The 25,227-nt window shown below is 40.6% G+C and overlaps 2 protein-coding genes across 9 annotated transcripts; one reads left to right on the top strand and one right to left on the bottom strand.

Annotated features, from left to right (window-relative positions):
* Positions 1–127: 127 nt before the first annotated feature.
* fam113 (family with sequence similarity 113) lies at positions 128–8,202 on the top strand. The gene is made up of 9 exons (XM_024287527.2): positions 128–649; positions 766–841; positions 920–999; positions 2,592–2,824; positions 3,248–3,398; positions 5,196–5,442; positions 6,255–6,296; positions 7,648–7,827; positions 7,919–8,202. The coding sequence occupies exons 2-9, from the start codon at positions 769–771 to the stop codon at positions 8,062–8,064; spliced, it is 1,152 nt and encodes a 383-aa protein (XP_024143295.1). The 5' UTR covers positions 128–649; positions 766–768; the 3' UTR covers positions 8,065–8,202.
* Positions 8,203–8,230: 28 nt separating this feature from the next.
* Positions 8,231–24,523, bottom strand: dctn1a (dynactin 1a). Of its 8 annotated transcripts, none has more exons than XM_024287513.2 (32): positions 24,296–24,523; positions 21,596–21,661; positions 19,843–20,037; positions 19,686–19,767; positions 19,580–19,611; positions 19,378–19,398; positions 18,927–18,950; positions 16,649–16,723; positions 16,293–16,436; positions 16,185–16,208; positions 15,847–16,044; positions 15,569–15,773; positions 15,416–15,494; positions 15,164–15,323; positions 14,986–15,090; positions 14,716–14,907; positions 14,522–14,638; positions 14,295–14,447; positions 12,650–12,810; positions 12,404–12,572; positions 12,028–12,096; positions 11,737–11,949; positions 11,501–11,662; positions 11,245–11,376; positions 10,053–10,178; positions 9,838–9,980; positions 9,595–9,761; positions 9,182–9,303; positions 8,906–9,101; positions 8,758–8,831; positions 8,604–8,693; positions 8,231–8,533 (listed from the first exon to the last, which is right to left on the bottom strand). In XM_024287513.2, the coding sequence occupies exons 2-32, from the start codon at positions 21,635–21,637 to the stop codon at positions 8,399–8,401; spliced, it is 3,807 nt and encodes a 1,268-aa protein (XP_024143281.1). In that variant the 5' UTR covers positions 21,638–21,661; positions 24,296–24,523; the 3' UTR covers positions 8,231–8,398. The 8 variants fall into 8 exon arrangements, with proteins under 8 accessions (XP_024143281.1, XP_024143282.1, XP_024143283.1 ...); XM_024287514.2 differs by having other exon boundaries at positions 9,182–9,300; XM_024287515.2 differs by lacking the exon at positions 16,185–16,208.
* Between the last annotated feature and the right edge of the window lie 704 nt (positions 24,524–25,227).

The following is a 25,227-nucleotide window of genomic DNA, read 5'->3' as shown; positions in this document are numbered from 1 at the left end:
AAGAGCGACAATAAAGGTATAAAGAGCCCCTGAGTTTAATGTCACAGGCCCCTGCTCTTAAAATAATTACCAGGAAGTTTTTATTTTTTTATTTCATTTTTTTTTTTCTGGCATGTTTATTTCACGGTCTATTTCGGAGAAACGAGACACTCTTACAAAAATGAGGGTGTCTTTATTTTTCATGCTTTTATTTAGTATACATTTCAGGGGTTTTATTCCATAGTGTTTGTTTACAAATCAAATAAAATTAATGAAGTCACAGTGGATAGTTGTGGAGTTTTTATCGAATAAATTACGAAAATTAAAGGAAATGTCCGATACTCGTGAAGGCACCATCAAATCTGACGCACCTGCGTGCTTTGTTTGAACTAAGTACAGCAGATTTGAAATTTACCGCTGAAAAGTGAAACGTTAGTCCGTCGTATTTACCACGCTTTGAGACCAGAAATCAGTAACAAAATTGGATTCCGTTTTTGAAAAAAATACGAGTTTGTTTTGCGCTTCGGAGGGAAAAATCCCCGCTTTTGATGGTCCGTCAACGCGTTGTGTTAGCTTGAAAAAGTTTAGCATAACAACTTCGGGTTTGATACCGAAAAAAACTTTCACTCTTTTTTTATGTTTTGTTTTTCCCCTTTAAAGAAAAGGGCAGGTACGTATTTTTTTCAAATAATATTGTTTTATCCGCTAAAATCTATATTCGTGCTAACTTAAACTAACATCTGAAGCTACAGAGACATTTGATCGTCAAAATGTAACCATTTACAGACAATGAAGAACCTGAGACACAATCATGCCAGCCAGTTGCTCCACAATAAATTTGTTGTGGTTTTGGGAGACTCCAGTGAGTAACTTCTGCTCCAGTAAACTTTTATTTTTTTGTGAACGGAAGTGTTCTGATCCAGTTCAATGTGTTCTCCAGTTCAGCGAGGAGTCTACAAAGACCTCGTGTTAATGCTACAGACCGACAGATATCTCACCCAACGACAGCTGAAGAGCAAGGCGAGTACTATTGGTTGATTATATCTCGGATTTGTCACTTTTTGTGAAGGTTCCATTGTGGCTTTTTGTCATAATTAATAGAAAATACCTTGTTCGACTTGGCTTTTGACTCGAGGTGTATTTTATTTTGAAAGGCACTTGTATGTGCTGCTTTTAAGACGTAACCCACAAAATACACAATATTTACAGTTACACTGTTTCTTTTGATTGCATTATACTGTTCATTACTTTCTATAAAGAACCCCAAAATGGCGTTTTGATCCACTCATGCATTTAAGAGTAATCTCCTAAACACTGGCTTCTGCAGCAGCCCCTCCCATACCCACGAAAATGAGCGTGCTGACGTCAGCATGCTCTGAACCGCCCCTTGTCTTGAATTTAATCCACAGTGAGAACAACGGATCATAAGACAATAGAGCTGCTAGGATTAGAGGTCTAATCGACTAATTTAATAGTCGATTAGTCGTTGCTTTATATTATATGGAATCAAAGTGTAGTAAAGATGAAAGTTGTATCAGGGGTTTTCTAGCTTTTTAGATTATTTTGGCATTTATTTAAGTATTTTAGACAATTTTGGAGTTTAGCTAATATTTCAGCTGCATGCTAGCTATTTTGACTAATTTAGGATATTTTTTCCTTCATTTTTTAGGCTATTTTGGAGTTTAGCCAAATATTTCAGCTGGATGCGAGCTATTCTGGATAATTTTTTTTGTTTGTTTTTTTCAGCCTATTGTGGAGAGTTTAGCTAATATTTCAGCTGCATGCTAGCTATTTTGGATAATTTTTGATTTAAAAAAAAATTGTCTGCTTTCGAGTTTGGCTAATTTAGGATTTTTTTCAGTTTTTTTTTTAACTATTTTTGAGTTTAGCTAATATTTCAGCCACATGCTAGCTAGTTTGGCTAATTTAAGATTTTTCTTTTTTTAAGCCTAATTTAGCATTTTACCAGTATTTCCGCTGGCTATCAGTTTCAGCATTCTCAGCCATTATCTTCAGCGATTTCACCTATCAATTTCAGCATTTAGAGCTATCAGCGCTAGCATCTTCAGCAGCCAAATTCAGCTTACAGCATTCACACTAGCATTATTGCAGGTAATGCTATATAGCTAGTTAGTTTAAGGCTATCGATGGTTAAGATGTGTTCTTTTCATCCTGTTTGCAGATGACTTAGTTGGTCGACTAATCAGAAAAAAACTATCGGTGATTAGTTGACTATTAAAATAATCGTTTGTGACAGCACTATAGAAAATATATATATATATATATATATATTTTTTTTTGGGCTCCAAGAGCTTTAGGTGTTTAAACTTCCAAAACAACATCCAGCCCATCAGAAGTAGTTTGATTTTATCTTTGGGAGTATGCAACAGACCCACCAGCAACTCTTTGTGACCGCCACTTCACAAATCACTGTTTGATAACCTTGACATAATATGTATGAAAATAATTTAATGTGAAAGGCTTAAGAAAATCATGGTATGACCCTTTAAATCAGTAATATCTTTCTTTTCTATAGTTTATTTGATCTTTTTTTAAGAATAAGCATCCGTCTGCTGCTTGAACTCAACCGTCTCCTTTCTTTGTCTCTTCAGGGGGAGATGAGCTTCGAGCAGGACTGCCTGGTGGAGGGCGGCTGTCTGAGTCAGATGAGCAACGGGACGGAGTACCGGGAGGTCCGGCAGTTCCAGTCCGGCCAGCACCTGGTCCGTTTCTACTTCCTCACCAGGGTCTTCTCTCGGTACATGGAGAGCATCATAAAGGACTTTGACCGGGGCCCGAAACCAGACGTGGTCATCGTCAACTCCTGCGTGTGGGACATTTCAAGGTGAGCGTGTGCAGCAGAGGTTAATGGATAACCCGGTTCATGAACAAAGTTTGGTTTCCCTCCACTTCTCTTTATTGGTGTTTACCTGCCTTCAGCTTTGTGTAAATTTGTACAGTCAAAGGAATTTGACGCTTACAACAGGTCTTTGTGAATGCACTGATTGAAGTTCTCCTTTTACTTTTAAATTATTTGTGTTTAAGCAATTTATGTGTTAAGGTCAGCGTGAATAAGAAGGATATCTACATTGTAATTATGTGATGACATCTTTGTTGCTGATTCATAATTAACCAATAAAATCAAAGTTTTTTCTTTGTCTGCTGCTTTAACTTGATCAGGGATTTCACTGTCAACTTTTTTTCCCTAAATATCTTTTTTGGTCTCTTCTTTTTCCTTTTTTTCTTTGGTGTGTGTTTGGTTCTGCAGATACAACTCCAGCTGGTTGGACGACTACCAGGAAAACCTGCACAGGTTCTTCAGGGAGCTGAGGCGTGTTCTGCCTGAGGAAACGCTGGTCATCTGGAACATCACCATGCCTCTGGGGAAGAGCATCCGAGGCGGCTTCCTGGTTCCTGAGGTGAAGTTCTTTAACCCTTTAATGCCAGAGCATTCCCCTGCAACGGGAAATGACATGCGGTAGTCTTCAATCGTTTACGAGTGATGGTCAAATGACTTCAGAGCTCGCGTCGTTCTTCCTGAAGGAGGGATTGGTGACACATGGTCAATGATGTTCAAGCTTCAACTGTAACAGCCATTTCGTTTTGTGTTTCATTGCATTTGATGTTGTTTATTGTTTTATACTCTGTCAATGTGTAATTGTGGTGTTTCAGTGCATTCTGAATCAACACCAGGACAGGTTCAAGTGGTTTGAAACCGGGTATCATTATGCATCAGAACAGGGTTGTGAGGAGATAGACTTGGGGAGCGAGAGTTTTTCAAAATAAAAGCCTAATAATTATCCAAAATCAACTATACTATTCCCCAAATCCCAAACCATTATCTTTAAAGCATCTTTAGCATGATTTTCTTAAGACTTTCAAAGTAAACTATGTCCATGTATAAGATCTTATATTACCTTTGGAACACTAAAACATCAATTATTTATGAAATATTAGTTATTTTTGTGAGTTTTTCCATACCCAGAAGTAAAACGAACAGCTGTTTGAGCTGGAGTTTATTGGAGACAGTACACAACTGGAAGATATACAGTATTGTTCATCTGAAATTAAAGTTTTTTTTGCTGATCACCACTAGCTCTGTGGAGAAACTGAGTGTTGGTGTTTGACTGGGGGCGGTGCTGTCAGAGCAGACTCTTCCTGAAAGGGGCGGTCTCACTCTGTGACATCAGCAAGTGAGGACCCCCCTCGTTTTTGTGGGTATGGGAGGGGCTGCTGCTGATTAAAATACAGCTTTGGGGTTCTCTATTGTGAGGAATGAACAATATAATGCTCTTAAAAGCTCAAAAAGTAGTTTTTTTTCATGCTATGGCCCCTTTAACAGTGGAGCAGTCGTCTAAATGAAACACACTCTTTGACAAAACTGCTTAAAACAGCTTTTTCTGTGATGGAAGCTGCTTTTCATCGCTTCAGAATCTGCTGAAATGATGTAAATTACGAAAACGGTTGAAGAGTTGTGGTAGTCAAAAGAATGTCGAGACTGGAGCTAATGTGTAAAAGAGTTAATACGATTTATATTCAGTCTTTGGGTTCATCTGGAATGTGTATTAAAATATGGGAGAGAGTCTAAAGATTTTACTGGTATGATTGAACAAAACACTGGAATGACGTTTCTGAACTTTTTTTGCCATTATTGGATTGAAACTGTTCTCTTTAGAGGTTCCTATGGCTTCAGTTGTCCACCAGATGTCGCTGTCACTGAAGTCTTAAAGCTTTTTCTACACAATTGTTAGGAAGTGCTTCATGAAGCTTCGCTTGCCATCACCACCATTTACCCAATGAACTCAATTCCAACTGATTCTGACGTAAGAAAAGCTGCAGAATTCATTCAAAATGACTTTTATTCTGTAAACCCTCAAAGAGTTTAGTTACTCTTGATAAAAGCCTCATGAATCAGAATATTAAGTTTTATCACATTGATTCAGATTTGTCATTTTTTTTTCAATATTGAAAGTTGAGTTACAAAACCGGATCTGCTTCACCAAAAGTTTATACAGAATTTATTCAGATTTTATGACTCAAATATCAATTTAAAATTGAATATAATTTTGATTTAAGCAGGGATGTGTGGGATTTATTAGAGATTTATATCCATATAAAGACATGTCAGACATAAGGAAATCTAGGCATCAAATTATAGATTGCTTGAAAGGGAGAAAGTGAACTTATACATTTTCTTTTTCTCTTGTTGACCTCAGATTGAGCACAAAGCCCCAAATCTCCGTTACGATGTGATTCAGGCGAACTTCTACAGCGGGACTCTGGCCGACGCCCATCAAAGGGACGTTTTGGACCTCCACTTCCGCTTCCGCTTCTCCCTGCACCATCGCACCAACGACGGCGTCCACTGGAACGCCGCCGCCCATCGCACCATCACCTGTCTGCTGCTGGATCACATCGCACAGGCCTGGGGGGTGGAGCTGCGTGATCCGCTGAGGGCCGTGGGTGAGGAGAAAAGCTGACGTTTCCTTTAGTTTGGTTATAAAAACATACCGTTTTGGAACCAGAATCCACTAAATTAAATTTAAAAAGTAGCTTTCATCCCAAAAGTTTTATTTAGATCTTAGAGCGAGTTAAAAAAAAAACACTTTTCACTAAACTGCAGACATAAACTGAACAAAGGTGGAATGTTTTCTAATAAATGAACTTTTGCATTAAAAAATCTAGAAAAAATGTTTTTACTCTAGAAAAAATACAGAAATTATTTTAAAGGTAAAACAATTTATGGATTTGATCAATCAAAATAGCATTTTTAAATACAGTGGTTTCTTATTTATTGTGGGAGTTAAGCTCTAAAAATAATTTGCAAAGTAGATAAATGTTTTTTTTGCTATAATTATAGATGTTTTAAGGCTGTAAACTCCTCATCTCTGCACTTTTCTCAGAGAAACAGGAACATTTTTCTCTCGTTTAAACTCTCAAAGTTCAAACTTTCATAGAAAAAAAGTCAAATATTATAGAATTAAAACAAAGATCTGCTCGCGATTGAAGATTCATGTGGATTTGGAAATCTGAATGTATTCTGAACAGGAGACACAAAAGAGGGGAGATGATTGACATCTTCTACAGCCAATCAGGACGCAGAACACAAAAAAAATGCAAAGATGAACTGCATCATAGCGAGGGACCACTTTACCTTAATATCCACGTTATCTATTTTCCTGTCTCGCCCCAGCCATGAAAATTCTTTGGATGTTTGTTTTTCATCATTAGTGTATTAAAACTCTCATTCATGTTTGTGTTTTTCCTTTTTGAAGACATACCAGACATTGGTGATCACCGGCCTCCAAAAGCTGCAGGTGAGTTTAGGTGGAGCTGAACTAATACAGAGTCACAATCATCCATTTACCTGGAGAACGTAAGAAATAATTACAGAACTGTTATTTACATCTGGATTTTCAGATTCTACTAACTTAAAACTAATAATAGCAGTTCAGCTTGAATAAAATGTTTCATGATTTAAATATTTTTTTACTCCTCGGATAATCTGATCTCGTAGTTTCAGACTCATTTGTTGTATCTCAGTCAGGGATCAAATATTTATTTTATTAGTGTGGTCTTTACTGTTTAACCCAAGCTTATTATTTCAAATAAATGCCCTGATAGAAGTCTGTAAATCAGGAACGGGTCACAGACGTTCCGTCTCGATCGTTTTAATAAACACTTTACACTGACGGTAAGTGATGTAATGAAATAAACGACCTCCAAATACATTTTAAAAGAAGACAGATCGGGTTTCTATTTTCAATGAGGAGTAAACGTAGAGATGACTGCAGAAGTTCAATCTTACTTTGAAAAGGTGATTTAACCCTTATGGGGTCCAGGTGACCCCACTCCCATCGTCAACATACCTAGGATAGCCCAAGGGTAAAAAAAATGTATTACAACTAATGGTTCCGTTGATATCAGCTAGTCATGAAAACTCATTGCATTCATGATACGATTATGAGAGAAAGTTGTAGTTTTTTGCTTTCAAATAACATATAAATCACACAAAAAATGTTTACCAGTTCTGAAGAGTCTAAAGCTACAGTCACAGAACTTTAACACAGAGTCTTAAAAAAGTTTTAAGCCGGAGTGTCTAAATCCAGGCCTTGAGGGCCGGCCTGCTGCTGGTTTTCCAGAAATTCAGCCTTTTCTGCTGCTGCTTACCTGGATCAGGTGTGCTTAGCCAATGAAAGACTTCAGTGGCAGGTAGGTTGAAAACATGTAGGATATCAGACCTCAAGGCCTGAATTTGGACAATCCAGGTATAAAGTCTTTAAAAAAGTCTTGAATTTTGAGTCTTAAAATTGTGCTTCTTGAAAGTTCTCCCTTTCATATTATTTTTTGTCCATAATTATTTAGATTGAATACCATAAACAGTGGGTGAACCGTATGGTGAATCCCAGTGCCGCTTTGAAAAAAAGAACGCTAAAGCGTCGGCACAAATGAGATGAGAAGCTACAGGTTTGATCATAAAATGGGAATTGGTCTTAATTTTTGACCTTTAAAAGTTCCTTAAATTTAACTAAAAGATACTCAGCAGACTCTCAAAATCAATTGACTGACTCGGATCGGAGCCCAAAAAACCCGATCGAGATATCCGTAGTTAATTTATGAAACACTAACATTCTATTTTGGTGACTTTTCTTATTTCTTTCATTCCAGCACCGCTGAACTATAACGGCTACACGGAGGAGTTCTCCAGCGATTCCCTTCCCAGCAATTTCCTGAACTTTGAAGACAGAAACCCAAAAGTCTGGGAAGTGATAGATGTCCGAGCTGCTGCCAAACCGAAGCTTTCCCTTCCGGTCTACAGGCAGACGCCATACGGACAGGCCAGAAATGGTGAGTGCACGATTCACGCTTCCATCCATCCATCCATCCAAACAGTCTTCAATGGGAATGAAGTGAAATCCTTCTTCAAACTGTCCCTCAGGTTTTGACTCCAGGCCTCCGTACCACTTTGAGCCCTACAGACATCAGAACCATCCTCATGTGATGAGAAGCCGAAACGAACGCCTCCACTACGCCCCCTACACCCACCACAGACCCGCCCACTGGGGTCACTACGGCCACTACTGAAGTACCTTTTAGCCTGTCCTGTAGGAAAAGTGTTTCTGATCAATGGACTCCCTCCACTGATCGTTTTAGTTCTCCCACATTTCATTTCAGAAGTCCTTTGTGTATTTTGATGACTAATAAAAACTGTTTTGCAGACACTGAACGTTTTTAATGAAATTCCAACACATTGAGGTGATATTACTTTATTTTAGAATTTCTACAAATACAAAAAGATACAAGAAGACAAACCAGCAACTGATCCCAGAATCTGGACTTCAAAAACAAGAATGTGGAGGCTGCTGTTAGTGTCAGAGGTGTTACAGGAGGAGGTGAAATGAGACGGCGGCGGTAAACTCTAGATGGCGAGGAGCCGGTGGACCTGCTGGAGCTGCTGCTGGGACAGGACCAGGCGGTGGACCTGCTCCTGTCCTCGAGTGCACGGGATCCCCACGCGGCCCACAAACACTGTTCCTCCCTGCTTCTCTTTGGCCTGAAAACCAACATAATGTGAAAACTTTGTTCAGAGAAACCCTAAAAAAGCAGAAGTGATGCTGCCGTACCTTAACGAAGGAGGACATGGGGAATGTGGCGAAGTCTGATGAGGCTTTTGCTCCGGGTTGGTGTGAAACCACGTGTTCTGCAACTTCACCCTGTCACAAAACATCACCGGTCAGACTGATCTTCACTACGACTATTTTTTTGGATTGTTGTCACCTTAAGTTTGTCCAAAGCGTCGCTCAGGTTCTTCAGTCGGGCGGTCTGCTCCAGCAGCTGGGCGCTGGCACTGACTAAAAACCCAAAACATTCTGGCGTTTAACCTCCATCTTAACCCTTCTTCAGACTCTGTTGTGCCTTTCCAAACCTGCAGTCTTCCCGGTGATGTCCACCACTTTAACCTCGGCGCTCAGCTTGAGCAGAGTGGCCAGCAGCTGGTCCGTCCTGCGGTAGATCCCGGTGTTCAGCCCCTCCGGAGGGACGGAGCTCTCCCTGGACACCTGCGGGAGTTTGGGGGGGCAGAGCGGCGGCAGCGAGGCGAGCTGAGCCCTCATCTTCTCCGCCTGTATGTCAGAACGTCACATCAGTGTTACTGCAGCTGAGACGCGTTTCAGACTCCTGCAGACGTTGCAGTCCACCTCACCTTCAGTCTGTTGTTCTCGTTCTTGAGGAACTTGATGCCCATTCTCTGAGCCTCCACCTGCTGCCTGAGGAGGGGGGAGTCCACCACCTGCATCGCCCCCGACATGGACGGAGCCAGACCTGCTGGAGTCAGACCGTTAGCATCTGAACACTATAGACTCAAATCAGGATCACGTTAATACCAATGAGAAGGAAACTAAAAATCTGACTTGAAAAGAGGTTTATTGTGGAAATTAAATTTTAAAAAGAACTTAATTAGTTTTTTTTTTCAAATTTTGAATATATACTTTCAATTTGAAAACTTTTAAAAATTGATCTGGTTCTCTTTCATTTAAGTTGATCCTGATTTGACCAGATTGAGGGGACATTAGACATTTTTAGGGTTTTCTGACAAAAAAGGGCAAATGAGTTTACCTCCTGCAGATCCCTGAACGATGGAGGCAATCCCTGAGGTGGGCGGGGCTCTCAGGCCTTCGATGGTCATCTTTGATTGGTTAGTGATGCGTTGTTTAAGTTCTGCCTTCTCCGCCTCCAGCTGGTCGATGTCGGCCTGCAGAGCATCCATGGTCTCCTCGAACTCCCTGCAGGTATAGAAAGGATTACAGATTTCCTGCACTAATAGAACTTAAAAAAAAGGGGGGGGGGGCGTTCTCTTACTTTTCCTTCTTCTTGAGCAAGGCGAGGTTCTCGTCCAGCTTGGTCTGAATCTTCTCCACCCTTTCATCTGCGTCTTTCGTGGAGGTGTCCAGCTTCTTCTCCAAGAGGCTCAGCCGGACGTTTGCTTCGCTCAGCTCTTCACCCTGGATATACACTCGTCTTTAACATCATGTTTCTTTTTAACAGCAGTTGGGGGCGGAGCTTAGCATTTTTACCTTGATCTTCAGGGACTTCTTGAGCTCCTTAATGACCGTTTCTCTGTCTTCTAGTTTGACTCCTAGACCTTCTGCGTCGGTCATTTCGGCCCTGACGGTGGACGCTCTTGTCTCTACAGGAGGGGCCTACAGCACAAAAGATCAGTGAGATCATTACAAGACATTTGGATTTCAAGCCTAAAAACAAAAAATTAAAGCCGTAAGTAGATGATGGGACACGCCCCCTATTGCAAGCTTTTTAACCACTCCCACTGGCTGAGTGGCTGCTTCAGGCCCTTCCCCCAGCTTGTTCAGAAAAACAAAGACATTTTTTTTTTCAAAATGGCAGCTTCCCTTTTGTCTTATCTCCATAGCAACCTTTTTATGTTTTGGTCGCCTGGGGGTGACAAACAGATTTATGTAATTTTTAAAAGAATCGACAAAGGTAAATTTTTGGATTTCCTTGGCAACAGAGGTTTTCTGCTAACCACACCCACATTCTTAATATAGTCATGTCGTATGTTGCATCATTTCATTTAGCTTGATCCAAGGATTTATGTATTATAAATTAAATGTGACCACAGGACCACATTTTTCAGCTCGCCACGTTAACGCCTTTCAAAATCTACAACTTCTAATTAAAACATTTTTTTCCACAAGTGTCTTCCAAATGACAATGAAATCCTTAGGATGAGTTTCAATTTGTAGAAGGTACTACATTTTTTTAAATTCAAGATGGCAGCCTCCTAACAAGGTCAAAGGTCAACAAAAATTCAGTTGTGATTGTAGACTTAAGCCGGCAGCATGTGTGTGAAATTTCATGAAGATTGTTCCAACATCTTTTCTTTTCCCATATTATTTGAAAATTTGAAATTGTCACAAAATGGGCACTTAAGTCCTCTGGCCATCCCATAAAAATTCCAAAACTTTCTTGGATAATCCCGACACGTGTATTTTGGTTTTGTTTAGAGGACTTTTAATATTTTTTGAGAGATTTTGGCCCCATTCATTTCTTGGATGGTTTCTCCTGCTGTGATGTCATCGTTTTTGCCATAAAAAATGATGACATCAACAAAAATTTGTACCCGCGTTCACTGAGTATAAAAATTAGTGAATTTTTGAGTTATGTGGCGGGATAACATTTTTGTACTAAGGTGTCCCAAGAACAAAAGAATTTTGAAAACAGTCCAGGACTTTGGCGGGTCAGAATCACCTGTCCTTGAGGCTTCTCGGCGTCGTACTCTCCTTCCTGCATGGCGGTGGCCATCTTGTTCATGGTAGCGATGACGGAGCTGCAGGACTGACGCAGAAACTCGGGGCCCTTCACGCTCTGGGAGCTGCTGACCTTCAGGAGCAAAACCGTAGCAGCCAAATGTAAGTTTCCACCAAACTTTTATGGTTTAACCTGCAACTAGTCTTGTTAGTCGCTACAAGAACCAAAACATAACCATGAGTTCTTTGTAGACTACCTTCTCCACAGCTTTGCATACGATGTCCTCCAGTTTGAGGGCATTCAGACCTTCCTGTTCTCCCAGGGAAGCAACCATCTGAGCGCCAGTTGCAGCGACTTCCTGCAGAACTGCAACTGCGCAGGTCAGCTGTCGCCTGCATTCAGTCAGGGTCTCGGAAACCTGCCGAGGGGCACGCCGGTCAAACACCACCTCCACTTGTTGGACTATAATACTCGTCTGTGCAGGTTCTGTACCTGCGCTCCATAGCTGAGGGCTGCAGGGACTCCCGCCACGTCGGTTCCGGGCATACGGCGTCGGATCTTCTTGCAGAACTGCCGGATGTCAGAGCAGGAGGTGTCCAGATCCTTCAGGAGAACGGCCAAACCAGAACTCTCCTGACCCGCTGCCAGGAAGGCGCGCAGACGAGACACTTCCACGCCCATGCAGTCCAGGGCGCTCTGCATGAACTGAGGATGAGAAGGGACAATCAGGTTCTAAACCGTTTCAGAGACACAGGAAAAGGAAAACTGCAAATTTTGAAATACCTTGATGTGATCGGCCAGCTGCACTGTGCAGTCCTCGCTTTGATCTGCCAGATGGACGCTGTAAAGTTGCTGGAACACAAGAAAGTGCTGTGATTTACCCTGTAATCCATTAGAGCAGGGGTCCCCACATTTTTTCATTTTTTTCTTTAATTTTACATTAGACTTAATGCGGTACCATTTTACTTAACAAAAGAAAAAGATTTCCAGAAACTGCAAACTAAAAATTATATCTGGACACACGGGCTGGTTCATGAAGCTACAGCTTAACATTTAACTGGCATAAAAAAAAAGCTTGGGACCTTTAAACTTAAAACTACTTAAATTTAGGGATTTTTAGAGCAAATCCTCCAAGTATTTAAAGAGAAAACAGCATTACCTGATAGTACTTGATGGCTTTGGTCAGCGGTTCCCCTTGAACGGTCTCGTCTAACTGGTCTTTGTGCAGCAGGTCGATGAAATAATCCAGAGCGCGCTCGTGGAAGCTCATCTCAGAGTAGAGCGTCCCCATGCGCTTGAAGACTTCCACGCCGCACGTGTTCAGAGCCCTGAAACCCACACAGAGAAGAGCCTCTTCAGCGCTCGGTGCTGGAGAGAACGTCGGGGATGCGGCAGCGGCTCTTACTGTTCGTATCGGTGCAGCGTGGCCTGCAGGAGGCTGAGGGAGTACACCAGTCCAGAGGCGAAGCTGCGCTGCTCTCCAGGAGGTCCCCGGAGTCCCGCGCCCTGCACCGGGTTCCCGTTCAGGTCGAACTTCTCCTGCGCCTGTTTGCTGATCAGGTCGGCCTACGGTATGGATATCGTAGGTCTGAATCACATATTTGATTTGGCAAAATTTTACGTCGGATGCCCCTCCAGGCTTGGGACCGGCACAATGAGACCCTGGCTTGGGCCCCTTTGTGGCTACAGACCAGTAGATGTGCAGTATAAGAAAATAATCGATTCTTTGAAATATTGTGATCATTTATTTAAGAATACTGGTATTTCAAATGGAGCTGCATGGAGCTCACTCAACAGCAAAAAGGTTCTGGTAGATTGATCATTTTTCTTTGGTTCTTTAATCTTGCAGCCATTTGCAACCTCAAAGAACATTTAAACACTGTTGGAAATACAAAGCACTGCATTTTCCTAATCATATTTTAACTTCAGTGATGTCACCGGTGACACCGAAATGACATGCTCTTAAACACACAATTACTTTTCTACGGTTTAAGCATTCAACATGAATTACTGATTCTGACGTGGGGAAAAGTGGCTTTTCATGTCAGTTTTGTACCGTTACACAACACATTACTAACATAGAGTGTTGCATTATGGCTTCTGAATCCCTGGAATTGTGTTAATTGCGTAAAAGGTTAAAAATTACTGTAACTCAAACGTCCTAAAGGGTCAAAAAAAACCTTTTTGGGTTTGGCACCTTTAAAATTTGGGTTTCATTTTTACACTGAAAAATATTTTGTTGTGGAAACCAGACATATTTCTAAATTTACCAAAATAAAAGACCTTGGAATCTGCTTGGGTGAAAACAACTTGTATGGGAGAGAGATTCTAGCATAATTAAATAATAAATATTTTATACAATCTTATTCATGTGAAAGATTTAAGTATTAGAACAAAGACATAGACTTACTCTATTACAGTCTTGGGAAATATGGTATTGTGATATGTATCATGATGTGTATCATTATTGTGTGAATTTACTTTGCGTCTAAGGCGTCGTATTTGCAAGAGTCAGACGATACCTTATGTATTATGATACAACGTCTCAATAAAATAAGTATCGTAATATGTGTCGATATATATTGTGATACCCAATATGTATCTTGATACATAATATGTATTGTGGTACATCATGTTATGGATCATGGTATGTATTTCAGTACATGGTTATGGGACACCCAGTGATACTTACATATTGGGATCCATATCACAATATGTAAGTATATGTATTGGGATATGTAATATGTATCGCAATGCGTAATATTTATTGTGATAAACGATACGTTTTGCATCAAGATATGCATCGATGTGTATCATAAAACCTATCACTCTACAAATCAATAAATATTGTGATACTAATTAATACATATCTGATGATACATTTTGATATGTATTACAATACATATTATATGATACATATGAAGACGTATCGTATTGTAAGAAGTATCTTATCACCAGACTCTTGCCAACACACAGCCCCTAGACACAAACGTGAACTCCCACCCCGGACAAACACTCCACCGTGACAGCGCCTCTGCCAGCGCCGTTACCTTGCAGATGAGTCTGGGAATGAGCAGCAGCACCAGGATGCAGTCGTGGTCTCCACCATGACGCAGGAAGGAGTCCGGCATGAAGGAGGTGAGCAGGGAGACGTGTCTGTTGGCTTGAGCCACTTCCATCTTCCTCAGCTCCATCTCTATAGCCTGTGGGCGAGGCAAAGACGCCGTTTAGAAGAAGAGAAGAGAGCCGTTGGCGAGCACTGATCACGTAAACCCACCTTGGCGTAGGCCTTGGTCTCTGCGAACTTGATCTTGAAGTCAAACAGCTCAGCGGTTGGCTGCTGAACCAGTTCTGCGTTCGCACTCTGCTGACTGATCAGCTCTCTGTTGGCCTCCTGGAGTTCACAAACATCCGAGATCAGAACAAGTGTTTCTGCGCCGTTCCTAACAGGTTCCCCTTTGATAGACTCACCTGAAGAGAGGCGGTGAGCTCTCTGTATTTGTTGATGGTGTGCTGGTAATCAGCCACCGTCTCCTGAGCAGCTTCCACCTTCTTCTCAGCCTCCCGGACCTTCGCTCCACTCAGGTCCAGCTGCTCTCTCAGCTCCATCTCCGTTTCTCGGGCGTTCTCCTGCAGCTCGTCATTCATCTCGTTGATGGCTTCCTAAAGCGGAAAAGAAATTGGGTTAATCAGCGCTGAACGAGCAGTTTTCTGATAGGGCCCCATCGTTCACGGACTGACCAAATCAGTGACGGTTTCTCTCAGCTCTCTGACTTTCTCCTCCAAGTCGAGGTTCCTCTCCGTCAGCGTCTCCACCATCTCCTCTGAGCCCAGCGCAGCGTCCACCTGGTGCACAAACACAAACCGGTTCACATCTCCATGAGGACGTCAGCTGAAACCAGCAGGAACCGCGGTCCACCTGCTCCTTCAGCTCATCAACGGTGGCCTCTGCTTGCTTGAGCTCCTCCTGAAGTTTCTCCTTCTGAGTCCTCAGAGTCTCCAGCTCCGTGTTCTTCTTCTCCATCTGCTTTTGCAGCTTCACATGTTCCTGTTTCTCTGAGGCGGACAGGTCTCGCATCCTGCAGGGAAACGGGACATCCTCATAAGGTTTTCTACTAGAGCAACGTCCCTCAAAGTAATTCAAAGTGAGATGTTAATGTTCCTGACTGACCTGACCAAAGCCTCCTTCAGTCTGCCGTTCTGCTCCTCCAGCTGCTTCACCTGATAGCTGGAGGCGGCTCCGTCTGAACCTTCATGAAGCACCAGAAACTCCAATTAGAAGTACATAAAAGGAAGCTCTGATCTTTATTTTCTTTTTACAAACCTTTCTCTGAAATCTCATGTCTGAGCAGCTCCAGATCCATGGAGAGCTCCTCCACCTTCTCCTTCAGGGAATCCACCTCCACCTGCAGCGACTCCGCTCGCTCCTCCGCCATCTCCTTGTCCAGCGTGGCCATCTCTATGGCGTCTGCGGTGTCCGCCATCTCCTCCATATAGCGATCCTTGGCCTCCTGCGCCTCTCGAGCTTCCTGTCCCAGAAGAATTCCCTCTTTTTAATTCCTGCCATCTTTAAACAAACTTTGATTTTATTCCGCCGAGGACCTTCTTGGCCTCCTTGAGTTGTTTCTGCAGCTCGGCCTGCTGCTCCTGCATCTTGGTCTTCCACTCCTGCAGCTGCTCCAGCTGGATCTTGTGCTTCTCCAGCTCCTTCAGCTTGGCCTTGTCCTCCGTCCGCTTCATCTTCAGTGTTTCCAGCTTCTCCTCCAGGTCTTTGACCTGAGCTCGAAGCGATTCTTCCTCCTGCACAAAAGAAAAATAAACATTTAGAACGATAAACTCTGTAATTCAAAGAAATGAAGAGCAGTGTTTCAAAATAAAAGCATGACCACCGTGATTCGGACAGTGAAGATCTGTCATGTTTCTCTAAATGTGAACTCTACCTGCTTGGACATGGTGGGTTCCACCTGTTCACACAGCGACATGGATGAAATGAGACAATGAACTATGAAAATGTGATAAAATGAACAAGCGATCATTTAAAGGCTTACTTTGCTCGGTGTAGCTGGAGCTGCAGCAGCCGGCGACCCGCTGGGCTGCGGCACGACCGGGGCGCCCAGCGCCCCCTGCTGGGAAGCGAGGCTCACCTCACTGAGATCTCCAGAGTGGGAGGACGCGAGGCTCTCGCGAGACGCCTGCAGGTGGAGAGACGAGTGTTTTAAAGCGTCCAGAATTAACCCGGTAGGTAAACCCCGCGGTGAGCATGCAGTCCAAGTAACGCCTGTTCCCCATCAGTGAAGAACCCGCTCCCAGAGTCACAAACACCACGTGGCACACGGTAGGACCCACTCCCCCGGTTCTTCCCCGTGAAGTGACCCGGGAATCAAACTGACGGGATAGAGCGTACCATCAACATGGAGCTGGGGCGCCGAACCAAAAGAGAGGGCAGGGAGGAGGCTGGAGCCAGGCGGGGCAAGCTCCACTATCACCAGGGGAGCACAGTTAGTTCATTCTAACCATTTTTCTTTTTTAAAATAAACTTTCAGCTTAAGACATTTAAAGACCCACTCTGATCAACTTTTTGATCTATTTTAAAAATGTCCTTTGATTACAGTTATATTTTTAGCCAGAATTGACAAATTTGTGACGTTTTCTAGGATATAGTTTCTGCAGAGCAGAAGAAATTCACCTCTTGAGTCTCCCTTCCAATCACCCATAACTAAGCTATCTCCTGCTAGCTTATAGCCCCTCACAACCTAATATCATCCATCCAACAAAAATACAGAACAAAACTGGAGCCAGTTGTACAGTTTTGAGCCAGATGGATCTAGACAGGGAGCTTGTGTCCCGCTCAGTATATGTTCCACACACAAATACGACTTTTATACACTAAATTTTATCGCTGATTCACAACAATTTGAATAAAGAAATACTCAGAAATGCAGTTTTAAGCTTAATTTTCTGTATACGTGTCCTCTATCAGAAAATACCACAAGAACATGTTAAAAACACAATTTTTATCAGAGTAGGTCTTTAAGCAGAATCACATTAAAAAGATTCTACGAAGCATTCCCTTCAAAATAAGACGCAAGGAGATGATACTGTAAAATCTGCTGCATGTTTGACTGTAAACTTTAAGACAACGATGAATGAATTCTTCTGCTTTAAACCAAAGACTTAATCACTGCCTTGTCTGACTGTAGTCTAAGGTTTGAAAATGTATCAGAAAAAAATAATGAACAAATAATCAACTAATTTCTTCAACGAAAAAGGAGATTTAGCCTAAAAAAATGAGAAGAGCAACTCCATAAGATTCAAGCTGGTTTGATTTTTTTTCTAGCCACAGAAAAGACCCTACATAATCAGAATGTGAATGAATAGTTAAATACCTAAAGTTCAGAGTTAATTAACTAAAAGGATGCTGTCACTCTGCAGATGAAATAAATGAAACTCAAATCCTGTTTTTTTATTAATGTTTTAGGAGCCTGATTATTTTATATCAAACTGGACGCTTCCATAAAAAGATTTGATCAGATGTTTGTGGAGTTCAGTTTGAGCGACTGGACATATTTTTTACAACATTGACTGTAATTGAGAAATGGACTCGTGTTCCAAACAGGAAGTAACCGCTGGTTCCAAGGAAGCCAAATCCTATAGACTTCTACTGAGTGATAAACAGTTATTGTAACCATTCTTGCTCTGATAACTTTTTTTAACATCTTGATGGTAATTCTATTTTTTCATGACACAATCAGAAAAAAAGGCGGAGCCTGCTGGGCTCTACATCCAACGAGGGGTCTATGGTCACATGTAAGATGGCGCCAGAAACAATCTCTAGCCAGAAGCAGAAATTTTGCATCTTTAGCCGGTTGCGTAAGCGGAAATTTCCTAAACTTAAAAGAAACAAAAAAAAACTTTCAAAAATGATATTATAAAAACTTATCAGAACTATCAGCTTTTAAGCTTTTAATGTGAATAAACGGTAACTATCTCGCAGTTCAGTTTGCAAGATGAGCTTCAAATGGGACAGAGAACGTTAATCGTTTTATTTCTTTCAAGTTAATATTAACAAGCGTTCAAATTTGTATTAAAGACAACGAAATGCTGCTTTTTCTCTGTGACACGGTGTCACAGATAAAAAGTAGCAATGAAGGTCGAAAAAGCTTAAAACTGGGGGTTCTGGGCGGGGACTTCCAGCCAATGATTTTAGGCATAAATTATGTCTTTTAGTGGCCGGCTCCAGCAGGGGGAGGGGCTTCTGGTAATTAGTTTTCGAGTGTAATGATTTTTCTTTGTAGCCAGATTCAACAGATTTTGTGTAGCCAGCTTTAAAGTGGAATGGGTGTGAACTTCCAGCAAGCTCACTCCTGATTGGCTAGACTCGTTACCACAGAAACATTGACTTAGACCGACTTGCACCAATCCCTGCTTACTAACGAGTTCTGGCTCCAACATGGCGGCATCCGTATCACACAAAAATCCGAAATAAGCCATTTTCTATGAGTCACACTCCCTCCGTCCAGTTCTCATATACAGTCAATGGTCTGAACGACCACACAGTGACAAGAGAATCTGACGCGAGTTTCAACCCTGCAGAGTGACAGCAGATTTAATCATTTTTCAGGCCTGAATCGATCAGATAAACAAAGAACCACAGCATGCTGTTGGACTGGAGCTCTGCTCACCTTTGCAGAGCGGCGGGTAGAGGACTGGAGGAAGAGGAGGAGGAGGAGGAGGAGACGAAGACACAAGCAAAGGTAGAGGCGCACACACATCCAACAACGGGTTCAATAAGAGATTAGCAGCAAATTAGAAGCATATTAATCACTGTTAGTTTGTGCTGATCGATCATCTCGATCGCGGAACGACTCATTTATCACACTTTGAGAGGAAAACTGTGAAATTAAGTCAAAATCATGCACAAAAAATAATGTATTCATTTAGTTTGGTCTCTGTGTGTTGTTTTAGCAGAATATAAATGAATAAAGAGGAGTAAATGTGGTGAAAAACTAAAAATTTTAACTTCTCATGCAGTTGAAAACAGGTAGAAGAATAACTAGAAATGAAAAGATGAAGCGAGTTAGTGACTGAAACCACTCAGGTGGACCGGAGCAGCTAAAAACAAAAAGTTTCTACCTTCTTAAGATTTGCTGGCGTCTGCAAAAAGGCAGAAACAAAAATGATCAGACATTTTTGTTTTACTGTATTTGGGGAAAAAGGAGGATATTTTATGTTGGAATCACAGAAAAATAAATAAATAAATTCCAGGATTCTGTCAGTAAATTTAGTTTAAAACAACTCAGAGTTTTGGGGTTTTTAAATAAAAAAAATAAGTTACCTGCTTTGTTGTTTTAGGAGTTTCTGCCATTTCTGAAAATAGAAGATGAGAATGTATCACTCCTATGATTATAATCTCTCTTCCCTTCTTCACAAACGTGACTCACCTTTCTGCTTGAGGATCTTTGCCAAAGTGGACTCTGGAGTTTCTGGTGAGGTGGAAGTGGAGCCGTCATCCACCACTTGGATCTACACAGAAGACAAAAACCTGATGGTCAGACGAAAACGACCAGCAAACTATAAAAACAAATCCATGTGACCGACCTGAGACTGCCTGACGAAGATGCCGTGATTCTCCTCGCAGGTGAAGTAGCGTTTTCCCTGCACCGTTCCATCGTTCTTGCCTTTAGGCTCATCCAAGATGACCCCCACCCATTTGCCCGAGGCAAAGAGGGTGGTGCCGATGTAGGCTACGGTTCCTCGCTGACCCTTACCGGTCACCTCCACTACGGAGCCGATCTTGAAAATAAAAGATTAAAAAGAGGATGAGAAAGTGTAGGATCAGATCATGAAGCTTGTGGTTTAATGTGGAGTAAGATAACCGTCAAAATTAAACCTATGATCAGAGACAAAGTAGTGCACACTATGAAAAAAAGATTACGTTTCTTTCATATGTCTATTTGAAAAAAAATAAATTCTGTTAGATTACTGTCAAAAATACGTTGCAAGGTCATGAAGTCAAGAAAAGTGTGCATGTGTACTGATTACCACTAAATAGAAGGTCAGGAATTAAAGACGCCTCATCAGTACAGAACAATCAGGCAGTGAGGAACAATTGCTTTTTTTTTTTTATAAACAACTTTAATATTTTCCAGCAAAGACGTCATCAACAAGAGATAGTGTTGTTTAATAAAGAAAAATACAGTGTAATAACACAATTTTGACCATTTTAATGTTTGTTTGTTTAATCAGCGCCACAGTTCCTTTAGCTCCGTGTTAGCTTACTTGTTGCCGTTTCATTATTCTCTCATTGTTAACATTTTTTGATTGACTTTTTTTTTTTTTTTTACACCTAATAAATGTAGTTCTATGCCTGCTGCTCGTTTTTGGACTATTTTCCTCCACTTCTGGGTCTGAAATGGTCTACAGATCCATTCTTTACACCATCAGCTGTCCTCACTTTGCAATAATAGAACACCGCTGGAAAAGCTACTTGAGATCACTGTTATTTTATTTATTTTTTTTTTCAAAAGAGCTAGGATAGCAAGTTATTTTCTCTAACCCTCTATTTTAGTTTAGTAAAACCACCATACATGTGTGTACTTTTCATCTTACCCTGTGACGTATTTTTGACAGTATTTTAAAATGGGAATCTTTATTTTAAAGACAAAAAAAACATCAAAGCAACAACAAATCATATTCAAAACAGACATGTTAAAAACCAACACCAATGAAGATTGTGTTTTTAGGTGTTTTTTTTGTTTTTTTTTTACATGTTTTGTGTCTTTTTTCTGAGGATGGAGGACATAAAGAAAGAAAGCTTACAATTGCATTTCAGATTACTTCTTTTTTTTCAAATTGTGAAACAGGAGCAGACAAAAAAAAAAAATGCAGCGTATTTGTGACGTAAGAAAGAAGCCACAAGCTCCCCCCTCCGCTACATTTTGATTGATCCAGTTTGCTTTCCTTGTCTGAACTGGATCAAAACTGCACTGCTGGATAGCTTCTTTATCGCTCACCATTTTTGTTTCACCCGTTATTTTTAGGTTTGGGACTGTAAGCTAGCAGGACAGCGTGTAAAGAGAGAGCTCTCACCTATAGGTGAGGTATAAGGCTCACTACTAATGACCGATTGCCACTCTGCAGAAACTATGTCCTGGAAAACGTGTGTTTATTTTATTCTGGCAAAAAAATTCCATAATTATGATTAAAAGACCACTGGGAAAGCTTTAAGAATGGATAAAAAATGATCAGAGGGTCTTTAAATGTAAAATTAAATTTTCTATTCTTGTGTTTTGCAAAGTCGTGTTTATCTGCACACGTTTCATGTGTTTTGGTGTCTGTGGAAGTGACTCACCTTTGGAGGTTTGCCGCTCTCCACTGATCCACTGCTGCTCATTTTGCTGATCAGTGGGCTTGTCAGCTTCAAAACAAAGAGGAAGGAAGGTGCATGATGGGAGAACAAACACAGAGGTTCCCTTTTCATGTCAAACACCACCTGAGCACCAGAATAACACCTAAATAACATCACTAAAACGTCGCGGCTACAGATCTGTGAGGGATTCAGAGACGCGCTCAGCAGCCGGTCATGTGTCCTGGAATACAACCAAGCAGCAACATCTCAGACAAAGACTCTTATTCAACACCATCTAGATCTGCAGGGAAATCAACTGTTCCTCTTTTGGAGCTGTGGGGACATGTGAAGTCACGCTGCTTTGACCTTTCATCAAACACCAACGCCGATGGAAAGTTTGACTCGATTTCTTCAAATGAAGCTGCAACAGAATTCTTGTTTGGTTTCTATAACCGTAAGATTTAATATTAAGGGCAACTTCAAATGGTTATTATGGACTAAAATGTTTATAGTTTGAATTTTGAAGAAAAATATGTAAAGAAGAGGATCCTAAAGCCACATCACGGTGAGTACCACGATTATTTTGTTTTAACATTACTTTAACGACAATTTATCTTCATTTTGATTTTCAAAATGTTTAAACTAATTATTCTCGTATCCAACTGATGCATGTTACTCACCCTGGGAGTGTAAGAATGTCGTCGATTTAGAGCCATGATTGAAAGTAATTTGAACCGTTTCACCTCCGAACAAATCAAGAATCTCTACTTTCTCATCGCTGACACAAAAGAAGATGCGATGGAGGATTGTGAATTCAGGGCGGGTTCTTTGCGCTGAATCTAAACGTCACCGCTGGTTTCAGCAGATGTCCTCTACAGGAACACGTCAAGTTAACTCTTTAGGAGGAAGATGAACAGTTTGTGTGTGAAGCATCATTCGGCTTTTTCTGTTCTTGTATCGTTGAAGCTTGAAAATTTACAGATCTGTTAGTTTCACAGCAAAAATAATGACTTTAATATATATATAGGTGAGGAGGTTGGACCCTAAAGGCAGAAGTAGGATTTCCTCATATATAATGCTCAAACAGAAAACCCTTCCCTTTCTAAAGGTGGAGCAAAACTATGGAAAGATTTAAAGCCTCGTCCAAATGAAGAAAAATCTAATTTAGGGTGAGATTAAATTTAAAAGAATCTTCTAACTCTAGTTGGAAGATTTTATTAGACATTAAATTAATTTAGGGCCGCACGATAGCGCAGTGGTTAGTGCTCTCGCCTCACAATGAAATTTGTCGGTGACAGAATTTAAAGACAGAAACAGGACCAGCCAGCCCCCAACAGAACTTTGATGGAAGGGATTTGGAAAACACCTCAAAGGGCTGCGTGGCGGTGTAGTGGTTAGAACCCTCACCTCACAGTAACAAGGTCCTGGTTCAAATTCTGGTTAGGACCTTTCATGCATGTGTAGTTTTTTTGTGGGCCCTCCGACCTCATTGGTGGATCTAAATAGGTGTGAGAGTGAGTCGGGCTGGCATCTGTTCACCCAACAGTAGCTGGATTGGCTCCTGCAACCCCATGATGACCCCAAAAGGGATTCTGACATTGGATGGATCAGATCAGCTTATTTTGCTGGAGTTATGTTGACTAAGTACATTAGAATTAATGTATAATGACCAAAACTATAAATGTATTTGAATAAAAATTAAGTTAGTTTAATATTTAAATGTATTTAATATTTAAAGAACTATTGTGAACTCTGATTTATTCCAGACTTGATGCCTATTACCAAAAAAAACTAAATAAGTCTTAACCACTGACATTGTTTGTACTCCATTGTCGGACCCAATAGATTAGTGTTTTTACCAACAGTTGCGACACTAGTACTGATGATTAAAGATTATTTGACTGAAAAGCCATAGAAGATTAATTTATACAAATCTGTAGATATTTTGCCCCAACAAATAAAAGCTAATAAACAAACAATTTGCATTTGATATGGATCTTCTACATTAATAAATTTTATTTTATTTAAAAAAAAAATCTACATCAATCTACATATAACTAGTAATGTTTTCGTTCCGTTTAGTTACTGCTGAATTCTCGCGTTTTTTGGGTGATTTGTATGCAGTAAAGCTGAACTCACGTTTAGAATTCAAACTGTTTAGTGACGTAAGTGCAACAATTTATATTTATTTTTGTCAGCACAGCTTAGTTTGACTTTTTTCCTTCATTAAACACAATTGACGTTAAGCTATTTGAATATTTAGCTAATTGACTTTATACTTCACTTCACAATTAACACCTGACAAATACCAGTAAATGTTTATTCGTTCCTCCAATAAACATAATCTACAATTAATTAAAAAAAAATTAAAGATATAGTGTAAAATAAAATTTGGTCGCTTCTTAAATGTAAAGACAGGCGTTAACAAGAAAAGCTTCCTTCTGCTAGCTTAAATTAGAGACGCATAGTACTAAGAAATTTAGACAACTAAAACCACATTTTACATGAATACTTAATTATTATATAATATATATAAATATCAACTAAGGAAACTTCAACTTGGATTCATTTTTTCAGTTTGTGCAGATAATTCGCGACGTTTTAGCTAGTGTTGTGACGTTAGCGAGTTAGCTAAGGTTAAAATAAACAAACGCCTTTAGAATTAAGATAATTTGAAATGTAGGAATTCGGAATTTGCTTTACCTGCCGCAAAAAGAAATCCTTTCCTTACTTAAGAGTCTTCACGCAAACATTAATCCTTTGTTGATAGTTTTGGAGACCCTGCCCTGCCCTAATCCCAGCAGTCGTTTTGACAGGTCACTTCCGTTCGCCTGACCGGCAAAAGGCACGAAGAAGAACAGTGAGCACCAGCGCCCCTTGTGGTTGAAACTGTCCATTGCTGGTCTGTCTTTATGGATCAATGTGGGGCAAAAAAAAAAAAAAAACCCTCCATTGGCCCAGTTCAACAGAAGCACACTTTAAGTGTGTTAAAGCAACAAATACTGACTTTTGGGGGGGGGGAATTATTAGTAATTTATTTTAGCTAAAAGAACAGTTTTTATTAATATAAGGTACGACTATTTTTTAGAATCAATATTTTAGTATGGTAGTGTTGTCGATTGTACTACACAGTTCTATAGTTAAAAATAACCCAACTCAGAGGTTAAAAAAAAAGAGTTTGTGCTAGGTTTTTTTAACTCAGGGAAAAAAAACATAGATTGAGGTTAAAATTAAATTAGTTACCCAAAAAATAATATTGTTCCAAAAAAATAACCCAGTGTTTACCAACCCAAGAATTGGTTTAAGAAATAACCAAAAAGTGTAGAATTAGGGAAATCAATTTGCTAAGAGAACCACAGATACAATATTCGCCTCAAGGGCTGGTGTGTCCTACTTATGGCTGATCACCTGGCTCAGGTGTGTCCAGTCCAGTCAATCAGGACACAGCAGAACAATGTGTTGGAAGACAAGCAGGAATGGATGCCACCTAGACTGCTTTGGAGAAGAACAGAAGAGATCCAAGGACGTTGGACTGTGTTTTTTTTATTATTTATTATTATTATAAGATAATCTAAGAAAGGGTACAACAAGGGGAGCTGGGTTTTGTTTGATTAATTTTGGAGTAACAGCAAAGA

This window comes from Oryzias melastigma, linkage group LG18 (assembly GCF_002922805.2).
Source record: "Oryzias melastigma strain HK-1 linkage group LG18, ASM292280v2, whole genome shotgun sequence".
NCBI lineage: Eukaryota > Metazoa > Chordata > Actinopteri > Beloniformes > Adrianichthyidae > Oryzias > Oryzias melastigma.
The sequence above is the reverse complement of the archived record's forward strand: the minus strand, read 5'-3'. Positions and strand labels throughout refer to the sequence as shown.

Bases quoted from the DNA above. Each gene is read 5' to 3' on its own strand.
- fam113 (XM_024287527.2), top strand. From the start codon at position 769: ATGAAGAACCTGAGACACAATCATGCCAGCCAGTTGCTCCACAATAAA. The intron at 842-919 runs GTGAGTAACTTC...TGTGTTCTCCAG, and splicing joins TGTGGTTTTGGGAGACTCCA to TTCAGCGAGGAGTCTACAAA. The intron at 6,297-7,647 runs GTGAGTTTAGGT...CTTTCATTCCAG, and splicing joins CCGGCCTCCAAAAGCTGCAG to CACCGCTGAACTATAACGGC.
- dctn1a (XM_024287513.2), bottom strand. From the start codon at position 21,637: ATGAGCAGCAGTGGATCAGTGGAGAGCGGCAAACCTCCAAAG. The intron at 14,639-14,715 runs GTGAGTCTATCA...TGTGAACTCCAG, and splicing joins AGCTCACCGCCTCTCTTCAG to GAGGCCAACAGAGAGCTGAT. The intron at 12,097-12,403 runs GTAATGCTGTTT...CTTGTGTTCCAG, and splicing joins AAGCCATCAAGTACTATCAG to CAACTTTACAGCGTCCATCT.